The sequence below is a fragment of the Aedes albopictus genome, chromosome 2 (assembly GCF_035046485.1).
Source record: "Aedes albopictus strain Foshan chromosome 2, AalbF5, whole genome shotgun sequence".
NCBI classification, from domain to species: Eukaryota; Metazoa; Arthropoda; class Insecta; order Diptera; family Culicidae; genus Aedes; species Aedes albopictus.
In genome coordinates this window covers 386,472,606-386,497,832 of record NC_085137.1, presented here as the reverse complement: position 1 = coordinate 386,497,832, position 25,227 = coordinate 386,472,606, and the positions used below count along the sequence as shown (strand labels likewise).

At 40.6% G+C, this 25,227-nt stretch overlaps 2 protein-coding genes across 2 annotated transcripts in view; one reads left to right on the top strand and one right to left on the bottom strand.

The window, feature by feature from the left end:
* LOC109400761 (protein hairless) overlaps positions 1-23,847 on the top strand; it is a 125,063-nt gene extending 101,216 nt beyond the window's left edge. Inside the window, exons 4-5 of the mRNA XM_029878974.2 lie at positions 18,107-18,379; positions 21,239-23,847. Of these exons, the coding sequence (XP_029734834.2) occupies positions 18,107-18,379; positions 21,239-21,697 (732 nt within the window). The 3' untranslated portion in view covers positions 21,698-23,847. The remainder of the gene's footprint in view (positions 1-18,106; positions 18,380-21,238) is intronic.
* On the bottom strand, positions 4,224-4,888 carry LOC109400762 (cysteine-rich venom protein 6-like). Its single transcript, XM_019673262.3, has 2 exons — positions 4,730-4,888; positions 4,224-4,654 (listed from the first exon to the last, which is right to left on the bottom strand). The coding sequence occupies exons 1-2, from the start codon at positions 4,791-4,793 to the stop codon at positions 4,449-4,451; spliced, it is 270 nt and encodes an 89-aa protein (XP_019528807.3). The 5' UTR covers positions 4,794-4,888; the 3' UTR covers positions 4,224-4,448.
* Positions 23,848-25,227: the final 1,380 nt, after the last annotated feature.

The window sequence follows — 25,227 nt, the reverse complement described above, 5'->3', positions numbered from 1 at the left end:
TCAATGCTTTTTTCAGTCTTGTCTCAATACCGCCATTCCCTCTTAGTCTTAACCTTTCAGGACGCGCGCTATCAAGCATCCGAAACTGCACCACGCTCGCGCTGTATACGAAAAGCGAGGTTTTTTGGCAGTGTTGTACTTTTTACAACAGCGCGCGCGCTGAAGGGTTAATGACCGCTCATAACAATGTGCCTCAAATATCGTGAAATAGTTTTCTGAAAAAAATCTACTACAAAATTCTCAAAATCAAAAGTTTCTCGTGTTTTTAGACAACTTGTTCGCTTTGTTAGCAAAAGGTATGATGTTCAATTGCCAACTCTGCCATCATCAACTTTTCATCAAATATTCTCAAATTTTGACTGTTTATCAACCTACATAAGTATTTATGTGCATCATTGGTACAAATTGAAGCTCCAAAATGTCAATCCACCATAACTTTTTCCAAAGTCTTCGAATGAGTGTCATCAGTTTCGTACCTTTTAATTCTGCCCTAATTGCTTATCCTTTGACAGATACGCGTATTTCAACTACCACTTGTAATCTTCTTCAGTGTCAGTTATCCAATGAGGAAGATTACAAGTGGTAGTCGAAATACGCGTATCTGTCAAAGGATAAGCAATTAGGGCGGAATTAGAAGGTACGAAACTGATTACACTCATTCGATGAGGGTATTCTGCTTAGAGGTTTCGAAAAGTCGGTACAATATTCAAAAAGTGCCAATTTTTAAAATACTTTTGAAGCATTTATGTATTGTTGATTACGGAGAACTAAGGGGTATTTCAATAGTATTTAGTGGGTTTCAGGGGTGTTTCAAGGGGCTTTAAGGGAAATTCAAGGGATCTCAGGAACCCTTGAAGGGCGTTGCAAAAGGTTTGTAAAGCGTTTTAAGTTATTTCAGAGTCATTTAAGAGAGTTTCAGGAATATTTTAAGGGCGTTCCTAGAGGTTTTGAGGACGTTTGATAGCATTTCAGGGGCGTTTCAAGGGGTTTTCTGTTCCGTTTCAGAGGGTTTATGGACCCTATTAAAGGCGTCCAAAGGGGTTTCAGATTCATTTCAAATTGATTATGATGATTTCAAGCGCGTTTCAAGGCATTTTAGGTCAGGGTCGTATCAAGGGGTTTCAAGACAATCTTAAAATCAAAGGATATTTCAGGGGCGTTTTGAAAGATATTGTAATGGGGTCTATAAAATTCTTTGAAACTTCCTAGAATGCCTACAAGATCCCCCTGAAACACCCACGACCCCATGTAACGCACCTGAGTCGGTCTGAAACCCCCGAAAACTCGTCCGTGACGCCTCTGAATCCCGCCGAAAATACTTTGAAACTTCCTGAAATGCCTCCAAATTCCCCCTTAAACGTTCTCGGATCCCATGAAACGCACCTGAGAGGCTTCGAGCCCCCGAACCCTCCTCGTAACTATTGGAGAAGTCACAGTAAGCCTTGAGAAGATGACTTATGTAATAATTTGTTTAATAAAGATAGTTAGTTTCCAACCACTGTTAAGAACAGACTACAATCATTTAGCTCTGCTATAGTAACGCTTAAGTAACGCCTTTTAATCCCGCTGAAAATAATCTGAAACTTCCTGAATTGCCTCCAAAATCCCCCTGAAACCCCCCGGGGATCCCATGTAATGCCCCTGAGAGGCTTCGACACCCCCGAAAAATCCTCGTAGCGCTTAAGTAACGCCTCTGAATTTCGCCAAAAATGCTCTGCAACGTCCTGAAATGCCTCCAAAATCCCCCTTAACCCGAGCAGGAACGAATAACTGACAAATAACCGCAGGATACCAAAGTGAGGTATCATACCAAGACAAAGTATTGGTTGGTTATCCAGGTATTGAAAATAACTTATTTTCGTATTTTGTATGTATTCTTAAAATTCCTCAACGAATAATTGGTTTGGTGTTGAGGACTACTTGAGGTATTATTCAATTATGGAAAAATGACTATTTGTATGGAAAATCGCCGATTATTATTTAGGTATTACCATACCTGATGACATTATTCACGTGTTATGCACATAATACACACCAGTTATTATTTTAGGTATTTTACCTCTTGTGCAGGGTTGTTTATTACTTTACCATACCTTAATACCTCTTAATACCTCATTCAGGATGTAGGTATTCGATTTTCCATGCCTGAGTTTGGTATTCTTCAGCTATTTTATCCTGCTCAGGAAACCCTCTCGTACCCCATGTAACACTCTGAAACCACCGAAAACTCCTCGTAACACTTAAGTAACGCCTCTGAATACCGCTGAGAAGGCTCTGAAACGTCCTGAAATACCTCCAAAATCCCCCAGAACCCCCTTGGACCCCTTGTAATGCACCTGAGAAGTTCCAAACCCTCCGAAAACTCTTCCGTAACGCTTCTGTAACGCTTCCGTAACGTCTCTGAATTCCGCCGAAAATGGTCTGAAACTGACCCCAAAAAACGCACCTGAGAGGCTCCGATCCCCCCGAGAGCTCCTCGTAACACTTAAGTAACGCCTCTGAATCCCGCCGAAAATACTCTGATATGCCTCCAAAATCCCCCTTAAACCCTCTCGGACCCCATGTAACGCACCTGAGAAGCTCCAAACACACCTCCCACCCCTCCCCCCAAAAAAAAACTTCTCGTAACGCTTAAGTAACGCCGAAAATGGTCTGATACATTCTGAAATGCTTCCAAAATCCCCGGGCCCCATGTAACGCATCTGAGACGCTGCGAAAACTCTGAAAACTCCTCCGTAACGCCTCAAATGCTCTGAGGCTACCTGAAATTACTCCGAAACCCCCTTAAGATCCACTCGGACCCCAAGTAACGCACATGAGACTTTCGGAAACACTCAAAAACGTACCTGTAACCTACCTTTGCTCTCCCCTATAAACATCCCTTGGCCGTCGTTGCAATAGTTCCCGTCATTATTATTTCTATGCACAACATTGGTTCATTGGTGAAGAATCATTCAACTGATGAACTTGTGAATTTCAACTTGTGAAAAACTTTCGCCCTCTCCAGCTCATTGCAAAACACTTAACTGTCGCGTCTGTAGATTTCAAGGACTGACCCCAATGGTAGTTTGGACGGCCAAGGGTGCTAAAAAGAGTTTCCCGCTCATTTTTTTTTCATATGGTACATATATTTATCCGTAGAGTTGTATATTTTACATGTGCTGATTATTTTATATTCTTATTATTGATTGTAAATAATGTTTTTTTTTTTAATTTTCGTATCAATGAACATCAATTAGGTCCTTTGACCCTCCTAAGATGTAGTTTTTTCGCACCACGATGGTGCATGCACTATAGTGCACGTTCAGCGTGCCTGTCAGTGTCATATTGACCCCAGCATCCTCCTAGGGTTAATCATATACTTCATACTTTTCATTAATAAAGAAGAAGTAAATTTAGAGCATCTTTGTCCAAATCATAAATGCTAATAATTACTGTTGCTTCAATTCAGGAGTTATTCGACACAGCATTTTATTAATTAGTTCATAGGTAAATCACCATTTATGTCCCTCACTTTTTCAACTAAAGGACAGTTCTCCGGCAAAATGCATCGCCCATTATCCATATTCCTGACGTATCCGCTTTTGCAGAAACACCCGCTTACGCAGTTTGCGGTGCAAATTATCGGACCGTCAAGTTTGATCGAATCGCACGTTTCCGGGCATGCTGTACCACACTGCCTATAAATCTCGTGCCTCTGACGGCATTGCCTTGCTGCTGCTAAAAAAAGGAAATTGACAATGAAGATTTTGGGCTGATAAAGATTTGCGGTAGTAATATACCCGGTTGAACGCCAACGACGACGATGGTCAACACGATAAGTGTGAGACCGAGGTGCACAGGTGATAAGGACGCGAATCGCATTGATTTGTTTTGTTTGGCTATCTTGCGAAGAATAATATTGATTGCCGGTTGGAAGAGTACTGAATGAGATGAGATCTCATGAGGCAATTATATAGCAGCCGATTAGAGGACCCCAGAGAAGATAGTAGACTGATAGGAGCTTCATTATGATTAGGTACCTAGTTATGAGAAAGGTGTGTATAGATTTTTTTCTACTGTTACGCTCGTCATACTTCAAGGAATAGATTTCCGAGAAAACACCATAACGGTCTGGTAATTTTTCGGTATTATCAATCTTGAAGATTCAGTTGCTTAAAAATTGAGATTGACTTGTAAAAAAAGTGGCATATAAGACAAACAATGAAGAATATCAAAACATATTCAGGTAGAACTACAATACTTTTAATTTTATTAAAACAGTAAAACTAAAAATACTTGAGCACACGCAGAAGTTTACAAATAAAAAGAATAATGAATAAATTTAATAGTTTATAAGACATATACACAAATAAACTAGTATTTAAAACGAAAAGAAGAAGAGACACACAATATCAAATAAATGTACTAGATTTAAACTTCAACTTCTACACTTCAGAAGAGTCCTCCTAATAAGCATAGGTAGTGGCATTGTTCGGGCAGTCCTCCGGCAGTACGCATTTTTCGTCCGAATCCAGAACGTAACCTTCGCGACAGAAACATCCGGACACACAAATCTCCGGACACGGTTCGGGTTCCTCGTGTTCCAGCGTTTCGCACATCTCCGGACAAGCCGTTCCGCACTGATTGAAAACCTTATTCTCGTCGCAACAATCTACATAACCGAAAAATACACGTCAATTTATAAAAACTTTCTTCAAAAACTTATATTAAAACGTTCTCGACATACGTGGTCTACCGAAAACGATGGCAAACAGAGCCACCGATAGTATGGCAATTAGGATGAAGCGCATATTGCCCTTAGGTCAGGTTCGATTCCAGAATTCGATTCAACGTTCGCAGTGATAACAACAGTGTTTTACTATCGATTACTATACTGAATCTTACTATCGTGCCGGGTAGCCCTTTTATAGATAATTTACCAATCGGGCACGCACCTTACCGGTGACATTGTGTAATACTTACAGATGAATCATTACCTTCCGTAAACAGATTCCCAGTCAAAACAACTGATACAAAGTTGTTTACCGAGTTGAACCACTTATAGTGGAAGTTTACTACAGACCAAAAATAAGAAAAAAAAATATTGGAAAAGTGATTCATGATTGGAAAGTATTGTATTACCGGGGATCCAATCAACACCATCTACATCACAATGGCAACTTTAACTTCGCAGTTCACTAAAAGCACTGTAAATTAGATAAAATTTAAATCGATTCAATGTTTTATATACCTACCTCGGATAGTTTTTGCTTCCAAGAAGCTGTAAGTCAAACCTGAAAATTGTATTACTAATAAAAGAATGTACAAAAGTATGAAACAAAATGTTTCACAAACAGATGGCGCTATTAATCTTCAATTATTTACTAATTCTAAGACTATTCACATGCATTCCGAAGTCAAAATTAGGATATGCTTCATTAAAAACATTCATCATTGAGCGAATGGACTCATTCACATTATAGTTATAAACAGTTAATATGGAATCATTTTGTGGCATTACAGCAGAGAAAAGAAAATAAGCTAATTAACATTTAAAAGTTTAACTAACTTCTTCTGTAACTTTACTTGAATCTTTGAATAATTTATCACATAATCTTTTCACATACACTTGACCCGATTTTGCAAAAAATCGTCCATAAATTTGAATATTCAAACAATGTTTGATAACTGTCAATGTCAACCAAAGTGAATTCACATTTAAAAGAAGTGAAGCGAAAAAAACATGATTGATGTATACTACAATTTAATACTATACATCTCTACCCTGTATTTCTCTGTTCAAAGTTTAATTAAACGTGTAAACAACGTAATAGTCCAATTATCTATGTAAGTTCTGATCTGTATAGGCTAAATAAAAACAACGGAATCATAGACATCAAAAAAAGTCCAGAATTGTGATGATAAGACCGACCAAAACATTGATCACTGCTGGTCCAAACAATTGATCTCGGTCAGCAAGCTTGAGCCGAATTTTGACAAGATAAGAATGTTTAGTAGGTACCTATCTGTTTAGTATCCGGTTTGCTGTTGTTGTCGTTTCATTAGTAAAGCTCTGTAAACATGATGGCAGTAACGAAATTAGAGAAGAATGGGAGATGATGTCAGCTCGAAACAGGGCCAGATTTAGGAGGAATGGAGCAGTGGGTTTACGGCCGCGGGCGCATAAATTTGAGGGGTCCTCAAAAAATTTCACCAAGAATTTCTCCACGAGCATCATTTCAATCGAATAACAGAATTTTACTAAATAACAAGTGTCGTTGAATGGCTAAATTTTGTGATTTTTATTCATGGAATACAAAAACAACTTGCCAAATTTTTCGGATGTGCCAAAACCGGTTCCGGTATGGGTAGAAGAGGACTTTTCAGAACCATACCCAAGTAACAATGAATACTGAACAGTGAGAGTATTAGCTGAACAATAGCTGGTTAATGCTGTCATTGGCTGAACACAATGACAGCTGAATATTGATCTGAAGTATGGCTCGTTCAACCTCTTTAATCATCAATACAAAACAAACACCAATATGCAGAATTTATCATCTATTGTTCAACCTTTAATCAAATAATTTTTGACAGCTGACCCAAGCATGGTTTTCGTGAAGTCCACATCGCTTCTTCAGCCTAAATACAGACTTATTCCAACTTATGTTGTTGACTATTCAGACACAACAAGTAATGCTCTTGTTTTCGAGCATATGTATACAATTGTGTGTGGTGTAGGTGCTAAGGTGAGGGACCATAAATCAAGAGGTTTGAGTTAAATTCCCAGTATTCCGACAGATTAATTTATACATTCCTTAATATCTGTTCTGGAAATAGACGCAGCTATTGGTAAAAATATGCTCATGAAAGTATTTTTATTTTATTTTTTCACAATTATTAAATTTCATTGATTACTAATTGAGCGCATTCATTCATTTATTTAGTATTACATCAAATTCAAGATAAAACTGGATCAACAATATTTCTCCATAATACACGGTTCGTGGCTGCCGCTCTCCATCCTCGGTCGCGCCCGATGCTCGCCAAGTCACGCCCCACCTCGTAAACCCATCATGCTCTCTGCGCTCCACGCCTTCTTGTGCCAACCGGATCAGTTGCAAAAATCAGCTTTGCAGGGTTGTTGTCCGGCATTCTTGCAACTTGCCCTGCCCACCGTATCCTTCCGGCTTTGGCCACCTTCTGGATGCTGGGTTCACCGTAAAGTGCAGCGAGCTCGTGGTTCATCCTTCTCCGCCACACACCGTTCTCCTGCACACCGCCGAAGATCATCCTTAGCACGCGTCGCTCAAAAACTCCGAGTACTTGCAGGTCCTCCTCGAGCATGGTCCATGTCTCGTGATTGAGCGCATATTAAGCCTTAAATCAGCTTTCCAATGAACCTCAAATCAGCTAAAGGTTGAATAAAATCACCAAAATTAGATGTTTAGGAGCTTAATAAAGGACTGTACCTCTTGTGTTCAACTTCTGTTCAAATGAAGGCTGATTTAAAATAGTTGGAGAAACGTTTGTACAGCAGCGAACTACTACCTGGGTATGCTGCTGGCGTGGAGAAGCTCATTATTTACGAATTTTCACTAGTATTCAATTCAATCAAACGTCATACACGAATGCAACGAAGAATTCCTCCAGGAATTTTCCCGTCGCTTATTTCAGTTATTCCATCATGGATTTCTATAGTTTCCTTAAAGAATTCCGCTATGGATTTCACCAGACATTCCTCCGGGAGTTTCTCATGGAATATCTTTAAAAGTTCCTCTAGTGATTGTTTAAGGATTCTTATAGGAATTTTTCCAGGGATTCCCTAAAGAATTTCACCAGAGATCCTGTTAGGTGTTTCTGTGGGTATTCCTATAGAATTTTTCAGAGATTTCTCCATATAATCCTTCAAGAATTTCGTTAGTTATTGTTCCAATATTTTCATCCTAAATCATTCGAAGTATTTCTGCAGGAGTTTCATCCAAGAATTCTTTCAGAAAACTTTACTGGTGGTTTTTCAAAAAATAATCAAGGAGTTCAATTTAAATTTTATGCAAAAAGCTCTTTAGAAGATCATCCAAGGATACTTTCAATAACTCTTCCAGAAATTACTACTGACATGGATTTGTTCAGATGATTTTTTCAGGCATTCCTACAGAATGTCTTCGAGGAATTCGTTCAGAAATCCCTTCTGGGATTTCCTAAGGAATTCCTTATGAGATAACTTCCAGAATTCCTCCTGATTATTTTTTGTTTCAGGAATTCCTCCAGTTGTTAATTCGTTCAGGAGTTCCTCCAGCGTTTTACTCGGAGTTTCCATATAGGATTCTCTCAGGAACAGCTCCACGGTTTTTTTTTTCAAATTCTTTCATGGATTCTTTTAGGGACCCCTCTCGGGATTCCCTCAGGAAATCTTCCTGGAATTCTTACAGGAGTTCCTCCAGATATTCATCCAGGAATTTCTTCAGGAATTGGTTAGTTTCCCTTAGTTATTCCTATCGGGATTACTTCCGGGATTCTCCTGGGATTTCTTCAGGAATTGCTACATTTATTCCTTCTTCATGAACTCTTGGGATTTCTTCAAAAAATTTTAAGAATTCCTTCTACAATTTCTTCAGTACTTCCTGCTGTAATTTCTTCAGGAACTTCTCTTGGAAATTCTTCGGAAATTCCTGCTGGGATTCCTTCGGAATTCCTCTAGAGATATTTGCAGAACTTCCTCCAAGGATTCTTCCAGTAGTTGCTCTAGGGATTCCTCCAAGAACTACTCAGGGAAGTCCTGCAGAGATCCCTCTAGATATACCTTCAGGAACTCCTCCAAGAATTTCTCCTGAAATTTCTTGAGGATATTCTCCAGGGATTCCTCCTGGAATGGCTCCAATGATTCTTCAAGGAATTCCTCCTGGAATACTAACAGTAATATTCTTACAGGGAGTTCTTCAGGGATTCCTTCAGAGATCCCTCCAGGAATTCCTCTAAGAATTTCTCTCGAGAAATCTCTCCATGCGAGATCAGGAATTCAGGAATCGCTCCAGGGATTTCTCTAAGGATTTCTGCAGGCATTCCTCCAGGCATTGCTTCAAGAATTACACCTGGAAAACCACTTCAGGAATTTCTCCAAGAAATCCTACAGGAATCGACCTAGGAATTCCTTCAGTCATACGGGGAGTCCGTCAGCAACTCCTACAAGAATTTATCCAGGAAATACCCTAGAAATATCTACACGAATTCATCCATGAATTCCTTCAGCAATTTCACCAGAAATTTCTTCATAAGTTCTTCTAGTAGTTCCTATGAGTTTTCTTCTTTCTTCCAGGAATTTCTCAATGAATTCCTCCAAGGATTCCTTCAGATTTTTTTCTAGGAATTTTCTTCACAAACTTCTCCAGGAATTCCTCCCTAAATTCCCTACGGATTGTTCACAAATTCATCCAGGGATTTCTTCTGGAATTCCACCACGGAATTTCTCAGGAAATCCTTCGGGAATTTCTCCAGGAAATCCTCCGGGACCTCCTTCTAGCATTCCTCCAGGAATACCTTCAGATATTTCGCAATTTATGCCTTAGGAAATCCTTCAGGGGCTTTCCCACCAGAAAATCCACCAAGTATTCCTTCAGAAATTCCTCCAGACATTTCTGCTGGTATTCCTCCAGAAACTCCTGCAGGTATTCCTCCAGGAATTCCTCAAGGATTATCTTCAAAAAAAATCTTCATGAATTCCTCCCAGAATTCCTCTACAGATTTCTCCCGCAATTCATTCAGAGATTCTTCCAGGAATTCTTCCAGGGATTTCTCCAGAAATTCTTTAAAGGATTTCACCAGGAAATTCTCCGGAGATTTCTCTGCGGAATTCTTCAGAGATTCCTCCATGGATTCCTCAAAGGATTCTTCCATGGATTTCTCCAGGGATTACTCCTGGAATTCCACCAAGAATTACTTTAAAAAAATCCTCCAGGAATTACTTCTGGGATTCTTCCAGAAAATTCACCAGGGATTCCTCCAAAAAAATCCTCCAGGGATCACTCCAGGAATTCCTCTTGTGATTCCTCCGAAAATTCCTCTCGGGAAATCTTCTGCGGTTCCTTCAGAAATTTCAACTTTTGCAAGGATGCACCCAAGAATTTCTTCGGGGATTCCTCCAAGAATTCCTGCTGTTTTTTTTGGTTTGTTTGTAATTACTTGAAAGATTTCTGTGTGGAATTACTTCAGAAGTTTGTATTGAAATTGCAGTGATCCAGAAATATTTTCCCAATTATCTCCAAGAGGTCCTTTAGGAGGTCATGCACGGATTTATTCCGGAATCCATCCATAAATTAAATTCCTTCAAGAACTCCTTATGCACTGCCCTAATTCTGCCGTGGAATTTTGACGTCTATGAAAGAGTTGTCTATCAAAACAAACAACGTTCTCGAAGAAAACAGTTCTGTATAGTATCATCGTCGAAAGTTAGATGCTGGCACCATCTTTACTAATACTGTTTTTTTTATTCTTCAACCATTTAACTTAATTTACAGTTCTTTTGTCCACTAGGGCACTGCGTGAGCGATCCCAATTGGCGGCTGCACTTACACTTTGTACAGCGCCTAAATGTATTCTATTGTGTTTCTACTATATCGAACTGGTTGCTGTTGCGCTGCTGTCACTTTTCTACCCTGTCCATGGGTAGAATGATGAGCACGAGGATGTTGATATGTGGCTCTTGTTCCTTTTCTAGTCCGATTGAGGTCCATTATGAGTTGCCGTTAGCCGATATCCAAGTTTCCGGGTCCGTTAGAGCATATGCTCAGAAGAGGGTCAGGTGACAGCTACTGTCAGGGAAATTGCAAGTGCGGGGCTGGGATCGAACCCATGACCATCCACTTATGAAGTGAACGTGTAGCCACTACGCTACGGGACCCGGCACTACTAATACTATTACAAAAAATCAAATATCTCAAAAACACCAAAATATACGTCTCCAAATTTTTGACAGTATGTTTGCCTAGTATTGATGTGTATTTGCTGAAAATTTCAGATTGCGATTTATTGCGATTTGTGCGATATTAAAATTAGAAAATTACACCATTTTTACGATTTTTTAAATTTTTTCTTCAATTTTTAATGTTGATATTCCTCCAACCAGGGATGGGAACACTCACTTGCGACGAGTTACATTCACTTGCTATTTTCTCAGCTCAGAAGCGTGCAACCAAGAAGCGATATATGGGCGACTTTTGCCTTGTGATTTCGTCTAAAACTTTGTCGAATAGAGTAGGGGTCACACACGAATCCCAAGGTCGTGACAGAGCTGTGAAAGCGACTCTCCACGAGGTGAGTGTAAGTTGCATTCACCTCGTGGAGAGTTGCCTTCGCAGCTCCCTCACGACTTCGGTATGCGTGTGCGACCCCTACTCTATTTGGCAAAGTTTTAGACGTAATCACAAGGTAAAAGTCGTCCATACATCGTTTCTTGATTGCACGCTTCTAAGTTGAGAAAACTGCAAGTGAGTGTAACTCTTTCCAAGTGAGTGTTCCCATCCTTGCCTCCAACTTCTGTACGAAAAGTATTATTTGACTCGTTTGACTCATCTGCATCAGAAAATATTTTGAAGTAGCTGTCCCCCGGCAAACTTTGTCTTGGCATGAAAAATCTGTATTCAAGAAATCTAATTATCACCCCATGTTTTTGCCTCACTAACGTTTCGTTCGCGAGTTATGCGCGGTCCCACTGCATTTTTAAATATATAAATTCGATTGTATAACATTTCGCCGAAAACCATTTCGCGGAATTCCTTTTCGCGGTATAACATTTCGCGGAATGACATTTGGCGGAATGAACCATTTCGCGGAATGCACCGTTTCGCCGAAAACCATTTGGCGGAATGTACCGTTTCACGGAAAATAGTTTATAAGAGCAAACAATTTAACTTATCGAGAGACAACATCATGATGAGATTCAAAATTCAAATCAGCACATGAAAGATGGAATATCTCATATCAAAAATTCATTTTTGTAGCATAATATTAATTTGGCAGTTATGCCAAAATAAGTATAATGCATACAATTTATGAAAGAACAGTTTTGACCAGAAGAAGGAAAAGTTTCGTATTGAACATAACAGCATATCTGTTAAGAACAGCATTTGTTTGAAAGATGGAAAAACCTGTGATACAAAAATAAGATTTTTTCTAATATCTATTACAACAGTTTGAGTTAGTTAGAACATACAAACAATAAATAAAAGAGAAATTTGGTAAAGTTATCACTAAGGAGTGCTACTTGGCCTAAGGGTTACGCGATCACACTGTTTACAAATAGCATCATTTTGGCATAATTACAATGCATTCAATCGATAAAGGGTCACCGTGTTTTTCGTTCTCGTGAATTTTTATTTTTGTACGACGAAACTTCAATTCGGCTGAATACTGTAAAGGAGAATATATCGGATAATTAGAATCGAGTTTGGAATTCCTATTTTGTTGAGCTGGGGATACACAGCAAGAAGCTTACAGTAACAGTGCGAGAGTTGACTGTAGGATTGATTGAAGATTTATTGTGGAAGATCAAGTGGATTCCGGAAACTCTGGCTCGTCATGATGTTTGACGATCATCAGACAAACCGGTGAGATCTTTCTGATTTGCTTTGATTTATATCACACACTTGTAAGTAAAATTTTTTGGTTAACATGTGTCAACATGACAATTTCTCGTACGCTTTCTCGCCAAGGAAAGCACCCCATTAAACCCTATCCAATTTCCAACTCCAGATATCTATGAAGTGGGCATATTCTGAGTAGATATCTAATCAACATTTCCTCCCCGTCCCCGCTGATCGTAAGGACCTGGCCAGGTGTCGAGAGTTCGTTAAATGAAAGGTTTGTCAAATCCCAGGCAACTTTTCTGGCGCATTAAACGTCTCTATCGACAGCCACCTCAGGATGTGTACGGTCGGCTATGCTATGCTATGCTAATTACAATGCATTCAATCGATAAAGGTGAAAGTGTGGAAGCTGATAAGCAGATTCAGTTCCTGAATTATGATTCTGGGTCATTAGGTCGAAGGAGATTACACTGAATGGATGTTGGGCCGAACAATCATTGGGCTGAATAGATGTAAAATCAATAAGATAATGGGCCTCGAAAGATCTAAAGAACATATTATCCCCCACAGAGTTAGCAATAAGACCGCCAATATTGCTTTTTTCACTGAAAATTTTCCTTGCTTCGCTAAGCAACATGACGTTTTCTTCCAGCGAAGGCTTACGCGATACATGAAAACGCTGAATTTCACACGAACACAGCAGAAAATCGGTCAACAATAACTCAATACACATGCATTTTCAGCGAAAAGCTCTATTTACGTGACTCTCCCATTACTAACGAGTGATTACCGTCAAATATCAGGATTGCCAACTGCCCGGCGACTGCTGTCAGCTCTCTTTGTTGCCGAATCTGGCGCTGGGTCTTCGACGCGGAAACCCAAAGGTGGAAATAAAATTTTGGGGTTTGCGCGCAATAGATAACTCCAGTGCAACTTGAACGAACAGCCCTTGTTTTAAAGAAGGATAAATCTCTAACGTCAGCAGCCTGGCCACCAAGAAACTCACCAGCAGTGTTACCACAGACAAACAGGCGTCTCACTCTACTCACTTCCCATCGTTTCCCTTTTGAACGGATTATTCAAATATTCTGTAGTTCGCAATCGCTTGCTCATGGCGCTTGCATCTGTTTTACTCCTGTTTGACGTTTGCTGACTACCGCCATCTACTCAGTGGGTTTGCGAACCACAGCGTAATTAGCATTGGGCGATTATGTTTTCGTGACGATGATTTTTATCGCATTTTGTTCTAAGTGATACGTCTGTTTGTCTGTGGTGTTACTCTAAAGATCAGCCCATTTTTGACAGAATGAAAAATCTCAGATAAGTTAGTAGTTTAGTCACTAGCCAACATTTTTAACAGTAAACTTGAAAGAACAGCCTATTATCAAAAGAAGGTCAAATCTCCTATAGAGATATCAATTTGATCATTAAAAACTACATATCACATAAACAGCCTTTGAAGAGAAGAAGGTAAATGATGAAAAATTTGACAATTCAGTCACCAATCAACAACGTTACTGGAAAGAACAGACTTATTTTAAGGAAGAGAAAAACTCTGAAAGAGTTAGCAATATAAGCGCTTGAAAGTATAACTTATATGACAACGATGGCTTGTTGTTCATTGCGCCTAATGTATATTTGGCCTCATTTCCATTCAACCTAAAGATATTCGGCCGAATGGCTTTTGGCCTGACGTTCAGAACTCTCAAGGACAGCCTACGAATCAAAGCAGGTAAATTTTTGTTCAGAAAAGTAACAGATTTAACATCAATTAGTACAACCGTAGAGCTGAGGTGATTATGATTGCGCATGAATCGGTGATGGAGCTAGTAAAGTTTAGCAGAGAAAATAATGTGTTATTGCAAAGTATGAAATTCCGCGAAATGGTATTCCGCGAAACAGTACATTCCGCGAAAAGTTGTTCCGCGAAATTGTATTCGGCGAAATGGTGCATTCCGCGAAATGTTACACCGCGAAAAAAAATTTCGCGAAATGGTTTTCGGTGAAATGGTATACAACCTATAAAGATTGTATAACATTTCGCCGAAAACCATTTCGCGGAATTCCTTTTCGCGGTATAACATTTCGCGGAATGACATTTGGCGGAATGAACCATTTCGCGGAATGCACCGTTTCGCCGAAAACCATTTGGCGGAATGTACCGTTTCACGGAAAATAGTTTATAAGAGCAAACAATTTAACTTATCGAGAGACAACATCATGATGAGATTCAAAATTCAAATCAGCACATGAAAGATGGAATATCTCATATCAAAAATTCATTTTTGTAGCATAATATTAATTTGGCAGTTATGCCAAAATAAGTATAATGCATACAATTTATGAAAGAACAGTTTTGACCAGAAGAAGGAAAAGTTTCGTATTGAACATAACAGCATATCTGTTAAGAACAGCATTTGTTTGAAAGATGGAAAAACCTGTGATACAAAAATAAGATTTTTTCTAATATCTATTACAACAGTTTGAGTTAGTTAGAACATACAAACAATAAATAAAAGAGAAATTTGGTAAAGTTATCACTAAGGAGTGCTACTTGGCCTAAGGGTTACGCGATCACACTGTTTACAAATAGCATCATTTTGGCATAATTACAATGCATTCAATCGATAAAGGGTCACCGTGTTTTTCGTTCTCGTGAATTTTTATTTTTGTACGACGAAACTTCAATTCGGCTGAATACTGTAAAGGAGAATATATCGGATAATTAGAATCGAGTTTGGAATTCCTATTTTGTTGAGCTGGGGATACACAGCAAGAAGCTTACAGTAACAGTGCGAGAGTTGACTGTAGGATTGATTGAAGATTTATTGTGGAAGATCAAGTGGATTCCGGAAACTCTGGCTCGTCATGATGTTTGACGATCATCAGACAAACCGGTGAGATCTTTCTGATTTGCTTTGATTTATATCACACACTTGTAAGTAAAATTTTTTGGTTAACATGTGTCAACATGACAATTTCTCGTACGCTTTCTCGCCAAGGAAAGCACCCCATTAAACCCTATCCAATTTCCAACTCCAGATATCTATGAAGTGGGCATATTCTGAGTAGATATCTAATCAACATTTCCTCCCCGTCCCCGCTGATCGTAAGGACCTGGCCAGGTGTCGAGAGTTCGTTAAATGAAAGGTTTGTCAAATCCCAGGCAACTTTTCTGGCGCATTAAACGTCTCTATCGACAGCCACCTCAGGATGTGTACGGTCGGCTATGCTATGCTATGCTAATTACAATGCATTCAATCGATAAAGGTGAAAGTGTGGAAGCTGATAAGCAGATTCAGTTCCTGAATTATGATTCTGGGTCATTAGGTCGAAGGAGATTACACTGAATGGATGTTGGGCCGAACAATCATTGGGCTGAATAGATGTAAAATCAATAAGATAATGGGCCTCGAAAGATCTAAAGAACATATTATCCCCCACAGAGTTAGCAATAAGACCGCCAATATTGCTTTTTTCACTGAAAATTTTCCTTGCTTCGCTAAGCAACATGACGTTTTCTTCCAGCGAAGGCTTACGCGATACATGAAAACGCTGAATTTCACACGAACACAGCAGAAAATCGGTCAACAATAACTCAATACACATGCATTTTCAGCGAAAAGCTCTATTTACGTGACTCTCCCATTACTAACGAGCGATTACCGTCAAATATCAGGATTGCCAACTGCCCGGCGACTGCTGTCAGCTCTCTTTGTTGCCGAATCTGGCGCTGGGTCTTCGACGCGGAAACCCAAAGGTGGAAATAAAATTTTGGGGTTTGCGCGCAATAGATAACTCCAGTGCAACTTGAACGAACAGCCCTTGTTTTAAAGAAGGATAAATCTCTAACGTCAGCAGCCTGGCCACCAAGAAACTCACCAGCAGTGTTACCACAGACAAACAGGCGTCTCACTCTACTCACTTCCCATCGTTTCCCTTTTGAACGGATTATTCAAATATTCTGTAGTTCGCAATCGCTTGCTCATGGCGCTTGCATCTGTTTTACTCCTGTTTGACGTTTGCTGACTACCGCCATCTACTCAGTGGGTTTGCGAACCACAGCGTAATTAGCATTGGGCGATTATGTTTTCGTGACGATGATTTTTATCGCATTTTGTTCTAAGTGATACGTCTGTTTGTCTGTGGTGTTACTCTAAAGATCAGCCCATTTTTGACAGAATGAAAAATCTCAGATAAGTTAGTAGTTTAGTCACTAGCCAACATTTTTAACAGTAAACTTGAAAGAACAGCCTATTATCAAAAGAAGGTCAAATCTCCTATAGAGATATCAATTTGATCATTAAAAACTACATATCACATAAACAGCCTTTGAAGAGAAGAAGGTAAATGATGAAAAATTTGACAATTCAGTCACCAATCAACAACGTTACTGGAAAGAACAGACTTATTTTAAGGAAGAGAAAAACTCTGAAAGAGTTAGCAATATAAGCGCTTGAAAGTATAACTTATATGACAACGATGGCTTGTTGTTCATTGCGCCTAATGTATATTTGGCCTCATTTCCATTCAACCTAAAGATATTCGGCCGAATGGCTTTTGGCCTGACGTTCAGAACTCTCAAGGACAGCCTACGAATCAAAGCAGGTAAATTTTTGTTCAGAAAAGTAACAGATTTAACATCAATTAGTACAACCGTAGAGCTGAGGTGATTATGATTGCGCATGAATCGGTGATGGAGCTAGTAAAGTTTAGCAGAGAAAATAATGTGTTATTGCAAAGTATGAAATTCCGCGAAATGGTATTCCGCGAAACAGTACATTCCGCGAAAAGTTGTTCCGCGAAATTGTATTCGGCGAAATGGTGCATTCCGCGAAATGTTACACCGCGAAAAAAAATTTCGCGAAATGGTTTTCGGTGAAATGGTATACAACCTATAAATTCACATGATTTTACGTAAAAACGCCAAAATACCAGCTAAATAACTTTGAAACTGTGGGCTGTGGAATTTTGACGTCTAAGGAAGAGCTGTTTATTTTGTCAAAATGAACAACTTTGCCGAAGACGCAAAATCTCTAGGACGTAAAACTTAAAAGTTAGATGGTGGCGCCACCTATGCGAATCAGTTGCGATCTACTAATTTCTTGACAATTGATGCATTACATAAAAAAAACTTTGTCGAAGACATCACGTGTCGGAATCGGAAATGCTTTTTTCGGAGTAATTAATTTTGTCCCGCTAAATTGCGATCCTGGCCCTTAGTGCAATGGAATTGTTACTTGGGTAGGCTAGGGAGATTGTTACATCAGTTCAGCAGGTTTGATTGCTAATCTCAATACGGTTTGCAAAACCTCTTCAAGATAGGTCCATTTAGCCGGAAAATGTTCTTAACGAGGTTATGAAAACGTTTTGATGTTTGAATCAGTTTCATTGGATGTTTTATCAAATTTGTTACGAAAATCTCCAAATAAGCAGAACAGAACCTAAAATGTTACTTGATTTTCTCGAAAACACCTATCTAACACATTCTTCGATTCCATCTCTTTCCTTCTCTTTTCCGGATCCCCCACCCAAAACTGCAGTGTGATAACTACGACCGGGACGGTGCCACCAACTCCCCTGCCAGCCGACATGCATCCCCTGGCCGAAGTGCGGGCCCCCTCCGAGCCAGTAATTCGCCGGCCGGTGGTGCAGCAGGAACCGGTGCCAGTCCACCGAAGCGATCGAAAAAACAATCGGCAAAACACCGGACCGCAGCGGAACACGATAAACAGCAATCGACGACGACGCCGGCCAAATCCGGTGACCCTGGTAACAACTCATCGTCATCGACACCTGCCGCGGGGGCAGACAGGGTAAGCACGTCGTCATTATAGAATATCGGCAGGCAGTAAATACCTATGTAGTGGGAAATAGCTGGATAGGGGAGACGTAACATGCGGCGGAGCCTATTTATAACCGTATCGATTCCTATCGCACCGATTGTATGTTTTTGCCGGTTATCCGACGGTGGCAGATATGGAAATTTGAAGCACTGTCTTGATTATAAAATTGGAGGAAACACTGGAACCTCTGTTAATGTCATGGGCTGGTGGTGCCTAAAAAGAGGTAATGTAGCTCCAAAAGGTTAAAGAGTGTTACAAGGAGTTTCAGAAGCGATTCAAGGCATTTCAGAGAGTTTCAGGGAATTTCAGGTACGTTTTAAAAGCGTTCCGAGAGATTTCAGGGACGTTTGATAGTATTTCAGTGGCTTTTTAATGGGTTCACAAGGGCGTTTAAGGGAGTTTCTGTAGCCTTTTAAAGGCGGTGCATTACATATAGATTACGGATATTTCAAGAACTTTTCAATGGGTTTATGGAGGTTTCAGGGCCGTTTCAAAGCATTTTAGGGATGTTTCAAGGATTTTTAGGGATTTTTCTGTAGGGCCCTCATTAGCCTTTTGAGGATGTTTCATGTGGTTTCAAGGGCGTTTCAAGGCGCTTCATAGGGTCTCAGGGGCCTTTTAGATTGTTCAGGGGATTCCAGAGGCGTTTTAATAGTATAGCAAAGGTTTCAGGAACGTTTCAAGACATTTCAGAAGCGTAACAGTTAGTTTCAGGGGTTCCAGGTAGTTCCACCTGGAACGCCTCGAGAACCCTAGAACGCCTTCGAAACCCCCTGGAACGACCCAAAGACCATCGAGAATTCCCTATAACTTTTTAAAATTCCCGGAAGGCCCTTGACACCTGCAAGTACTCCATGAAATCACCTAAAACGCCCCCGAGACTTCCAGTTACCCCCTGAAAGCCCAGAAAAGGCCATGAGCCTCCATAAAACGTCTCTGAGCTGCCCTGAAGTGCCTCAGAGACCACCGGGAACTCCTGAACCTGAAACCCGCTAGACCCCCTTGAAACCCCTCAGACTCTGAAAGGACCCCTCAGGAACTCCATGAAACGCCTCTGAGACCCCCTAAAACAACCCCTGGAGTCTCCCTGGAAGCCCCTGGAACGCCCCTGGAACTCCCTGAAACGTCCCAGAGACTCCCTGGAGCCCCTCCGAAGCTCTCTAAGATTCCCTGAAACGCCTCTGAGATCTCCAGGTGCCCTTTGAGACCCATTAAGCGCTACTAAGACCTCCAGGTCGCCCATACCTCTATAAAACCTCTGAAATGCCACTGACACCCTCTGAAGTGCCTGGAACTCCCTGGAAACCTTCAGGAAACCATCTTAGCTACCCTGAAACACCCCTAAGACCCTATGAAACCCTCTGAGACCTCCTGAAGCGCTCAAGAGACTCCCAAAAAACCCCAAGAACCCCTCGAAAACCCACGGGACTCCCTGAAACGCTCCTGGGACCCATGAAACGCTCTTGAAGCACCCAAGGACATCCTAGAAACCCTAGAAGCACCCAGATTCCCTAGAACGCCCTGGAAACCTTCTACGCACTCAGTTTAATTTCCCGAGCCCGGCTGTGCAAACTCAGTGTGTATTTAGGATCCCCTGAAACGCCCTTCAGACCTTCGTAGCCGCTCGTGAGACCACAAGAATTGTCTCTAAGACTCCCTGAAGTGCCCCAGAGCAGTGCTAAAAATGTTATTTTGACTTATCAAGATTCAAACACCTACAGCTCATTTCAGAAGCTGAACCTTAAAATATGATGTATGATAAACTTGTACGGTTAGATCAGTCCTACAAAAAAGTCGCGAAAAAACCTCTAATATTTAAGGTGAACGTCATTTACCTTCAAAAATGCCAATTGATATTCGTCATGAATATTGTATTGTATAACCCTCTGAAACAGCTTAAAGCGCCTTTGAGACCACATAGAACCTCTGGGACTTAAACGCCTCAGATCCCCTGCAAACCCCCTGAAATACTGTGAAACACTTTGAAGCGCTCTTGAAACACCCTGAAAAGCCCATGAGACCACATGGGACCTCTGAGACCCTATGAAACGCCCCTAAGACCCTCTGAGACGACCCTGAGATCATCTTGTACCCCCAGAAACTCCCAGGGACTTCCTTTAAACGCATCTGAGATCTTTTGGTACCCCCTGAAACCTCCCGAAACGCCTCTGAGATCACCAGATGTCCCCTTGAGACTACGTAAAGCAATCCTGACACCCTCTGAGACGCCCCAGAGACCCCCTCTGAAATTCCCCTCAGACCATCTGATACTCCCTGAAACCCCATAGGAATTCCTTGTTCTCCTGGTACTCCCTGCACCTCCTCGGAACGCTCATGAAAGCCCCTGAAACTCCCCTAAGACTCTTAAGATCCCCTTAAACGCCAATGAGACCACCTGCTACATCCTGGAACCCTCTTTAACCTTAATCACCCCTGACAACCCCTTGAACCCACATGAAATCACCTTAAAACGCCCCTAAGATCTCCTGATACCCCTTGAAACCTCTTGGGACCCCCTGAAATGCCTCTACCACATTTTGGGGCCCTCCACAAAAAAATATTGGTTACTACTACACTTCAACTTCATGTTTCACATTACTTAAGTATTGTTCAGAAACAACAAAAAAAATGCTCATCGCTTTGAAGGGCCAACTCATCCACTCCGGCCTCGGGCACAAATCCGGGCCAGTTTATTGGATAAATAATGAAAAATAAGCTAGTAGATAGTTCACGATTTCGAAAATACTGCTCCGTTAATATTTGCCACTTTGCGAAAATGTTTGCCTAGTTTCCCTGCTAATGTTATTCCCCTGTAATTTATATTTTTAGAACGTTACACCACTCCCCGGCTTCCAGCAGGCATTCGGTTCAACGGAAATTGGCAGATTTTCCGAAGTGTTCTTCAACAGCGCCAGCCCCGGCCCTAACGAGCTGCATCCCGATGGACAGCTACAACCACCCAGTCATCATCACCATCCGCACCCACATCCACACCCACACCCGCATCATCAACTTCCCCATCCGTCGTCGATGATGATGATGGATTCGCCCGATGTGGACAGTACCCTGAGTCCGCAACCATGGGAACCAACGGGACCAGGAGATCCCTACGAAACGGCCTCGGCGACGACGACGACGACGACGACGGCCTTCAACCTGCAGATTGGCACAAGCTTCCATCCTTCGTACTACGAATCGCCGTCCTACGCGTCCTCGTCGGACCATGCCGTGGATTCACCCTTGGGAAACTACTTCAGCGAAATGACTTGCGGCGAGTATGTGAATTAGAAGTTACTGGGGCAGATAAAATAAGAATCCTAAGAAGGATGAGATGTGACTAACTTTGCCATGACGTTGACCACAAATTCCAATGCTTTTTCTCTAACCAGGAAAGGTACATCTAAATTGAGTAACCGTTAGATGAGCGTCACAGTAGTGGACTCTCCAGATTGGTAAGCATGTTGGTTCACATGAAAAGGCTTGTTAGCCAGATGAACATCACGGATGAAATAACCAATAATGCGCTCTATGCATTTTCTTACAACACTTTCTTCAACTTATTTTGATTTGAGTTTTAACATAACTTTTACGGGAAATATGTTTTAGCTCAATTGCCTGTTCTTTCTGGCCATACTAACCCAACCAGCCGACGAAATTCATAGACTAATTGTTACCGGTAGTAGAACTCAAGGCGGAGTCCTTACGAAAATTCTAGAAGGAATATGAGTCGGTGAAGACTTTTGCCAGCAGTAAATTGTCCCTTCCAAATGCAATCCCTGTCATAATCATGAATCTGTACGTTGGTGCACAAAATATCTTGAAGATATCGCAAAAAAAAAAAACACAAAATTCCGCTCGGTTCCACCGTTGTTTGTTTTGATTTCTAAAATACGTATGTCTTGTCAAAGATCAATTGCAAATGGAAGAATTTGAGGGGACTCCTCCAGCAGGTCCACCGTGAATTCCTCTGGAAGGTCCTGTAAAAAATCCTCCGGGAATTTCTCTGGCAGATCCACTGGAATATCTTTAGAAGTTTCACTTGGAATTTCTCTAGCACCTGGGAGTTTCTCCAGGATTTCCACTGAGAATGCCTCTAGGAGTTCCATTAGTTCCATTGTAAAGTCCTCCAGTTGGAACATCATTACAATCGATTACAATCGATTGTAATAACCATAAGTGTCGTGCCTTGTCTAGCGTCGCGTCTCGTGAATGTTTCCTCTAGGATTTCTACAGAAAATTCCTCTAGGAGTTCCACCGGGAATTCCTGCATTTCTATCTGAAAAGTTTCACTGGAAATTCCTCTGGAAGTTCCTTTGGGAATTCCTCTTGGAGGTCCGTTGCTCCTCTAGGTATTCAATCTGAATTACCTTAAGGAGTTCCGCTGAGAATTGCTCAAGCAGTCTAAGATGTCCTCCGGAAAAATCCTGTAAGAATTCCTCTGTTAATTCTTCGAGAACTTCTAGGAGTTTTTTTTTGTAACTTTTGTGAAAACTCCTTCGTGATCTCTTCCAGAAGCTTCTTAGTAAATTCTTCCTAGAGTTCTTTCGAAAGGATCTTTGTTACTTATTCCAGAAATTCATCTAGAAATACTACAGTAATTCTTCCAGAAGTTCCTCCGCATATTCTTCCAGAAATTCTCCCGCAGATTTTTGCGGAAGATCTTTCGGGAACTATTCCGTGAAATCTTTCCGAAGTTTCACTGGAAACTCTCACGGTAGAATATCTGGGAATTCTTATGAAATCTCCTCCAGGAAAGCGTGTCTCAAGGAGCTCCACCAAAAAATGCTGAAGGAGTTCCACTGGGAAACCCACTAGGAGTTGCGCACTGGGAAATTATTCAGGAGTTTCAATTAAAGTTCCATTAGGAATTCCATCGTCAAATACTCCAGACATTTCGCCAGGAAATAAGTATTTCTGATGTTTCGTCTGAGTTTCACTGGGAGCTCTTCTAGGCTTTGTACAGAAAATTCCTCTAGAAGTTCCTCTGGGAATTACTGGAGTTCCATCTGGGAAGTTTCACTGGGAACTCGCTCAGGAGTTCCACTGAGAATTCATCTCGTAATTCCTTTAGGAATTTCTCTTGGAGTTCCACTGCTTCTTCCTCCAGTCTGGATTTCCTTAACGAGTTCCACTTGCCAAGCAGTTCTTCCATGCTTCTAGGATTTTCTCCGGGAATTCCTGTGATAGTTCTTCTGGCAATTCTTCAAGAAATGCTTCTGCAATTTGCTTCGGGTACTCTTCCAAAAGTCCCTCCCTGCGGCGTTTCTTCTAGGAGCCCATTTGGAAACTTTTATAGAAGTTGCTTTGCGATCTCTTCCAGAAGCTTCTTTTGAAATTCGAATTTGAAATTTTAGGAGTTCTTCTGGAGGCATTTTTGAGAATTTGTTCCGGAAATTCGTCTTCTAGAAATACCACAGTCATTCTTCCTCCAAGAGTTCCTACGGAGATTCTTCCGGAAGATTTTCTGGGAACTGTTTCAAAATGTTCTCCGGAAATTTCCTGCTAGTGCCTACGGGAAATCTTCCCGAAGTGTCTCTCGAAATTCTCACGGAAGAATTTCTGGGAATCCTCACGGAAGTTGTTCCAGGAATTGTTCCAGAAAGTTTTCAAAAGACGCTTTAGAAACTCTTTGAAAATGTCATATGGAAATCCTTCAAGAATTCCTTCAGTAACTTTTTCAGAAGATTGCCTGGAAATTCTTCCGCTAATTCTTTCGAAAGTTTCTCTAGGAACTTTTGGGACAAGATTTTCAAGAAACTATTCTGAAAGTTTTCAGAGTAGTTCCCGCGAAAATTTGTTCGAAAATTCTGCTGGAAGTTTCGCCAGTACCGTATTTTTCTTCGATTTTTTTTTTATTCAAAAGTTCCTCCAACCTTTTTTTAAATTGCTGTCGGGATATTTCCAGAAATTCATTCAGGACTTCTTCCGGAAGATCTACCTGGTATTCCTCCTTCTGATATTTCTACTATAATGGGGAATAGCTCTGCGGAAATTTCCCCAGAAGTTATTTATGGTAAACCCTTGGGGAAACTCTCTCGGAGGAAGCCTTGATAGAATTAATGGATTTAACAAAGGAATCACAGAATCAATTCTCAAAGAAATTGTGGATAAAATTTCCAAAGAAAATAAAAGAAGGACTTTCTAAAGCAATTTCTAAATAATTCCCAAAGCAGTTGGCGAATAACTTCCAAAAAAAATATAGATGGAACTCTCAAAATAATTACCGAAAAAAAAATTCCAATAGAAATGCAATTCTCAAAAAAAAATGCCGAAGTAATTTGCATTGGAATTCTCTAGGAAATTACAGAAATATCCTGATATATTCCTGAAAAATTTTCAAAGAAACTCTAAAAAAGATTTCAAGAGGATCTCTAGTAGAAATATTCCGAAATACTCCTGAAAGCATTCTCGGAAAATTTTCTTAAAGAATTTGCAAACAAATGCTTAAACAAATTCCCGCAGAAACTTCAGAAGCTTTAGAAAAAGGCCCGAAGAAACTTCAGAAAGAATTTATGAGAGCAACTTCTCGGTAATTTCCGGAGAAATTTATTAAGTAATTCATGGCAACCCCTTGGAGAGACTCTTGAAGGAAAAACGCCACTTTCCTTATGAAATTGTCGAAGTACTATACAAAGCAATTTGCAAATAAATTGCCGAAAGAAATGCTGGAGTAATTTTACAAGGAAACGCTGACGGAATTTTCGAAATAATGCCCAAAGCAGCTGCTGAAGTGCCGAAATTTAAGGGAATTAACAAAGGAATCACCGGATCAATTCTCAAAGAATTTCCATAGAAAATAACAGAAGGGTATTCTAAAG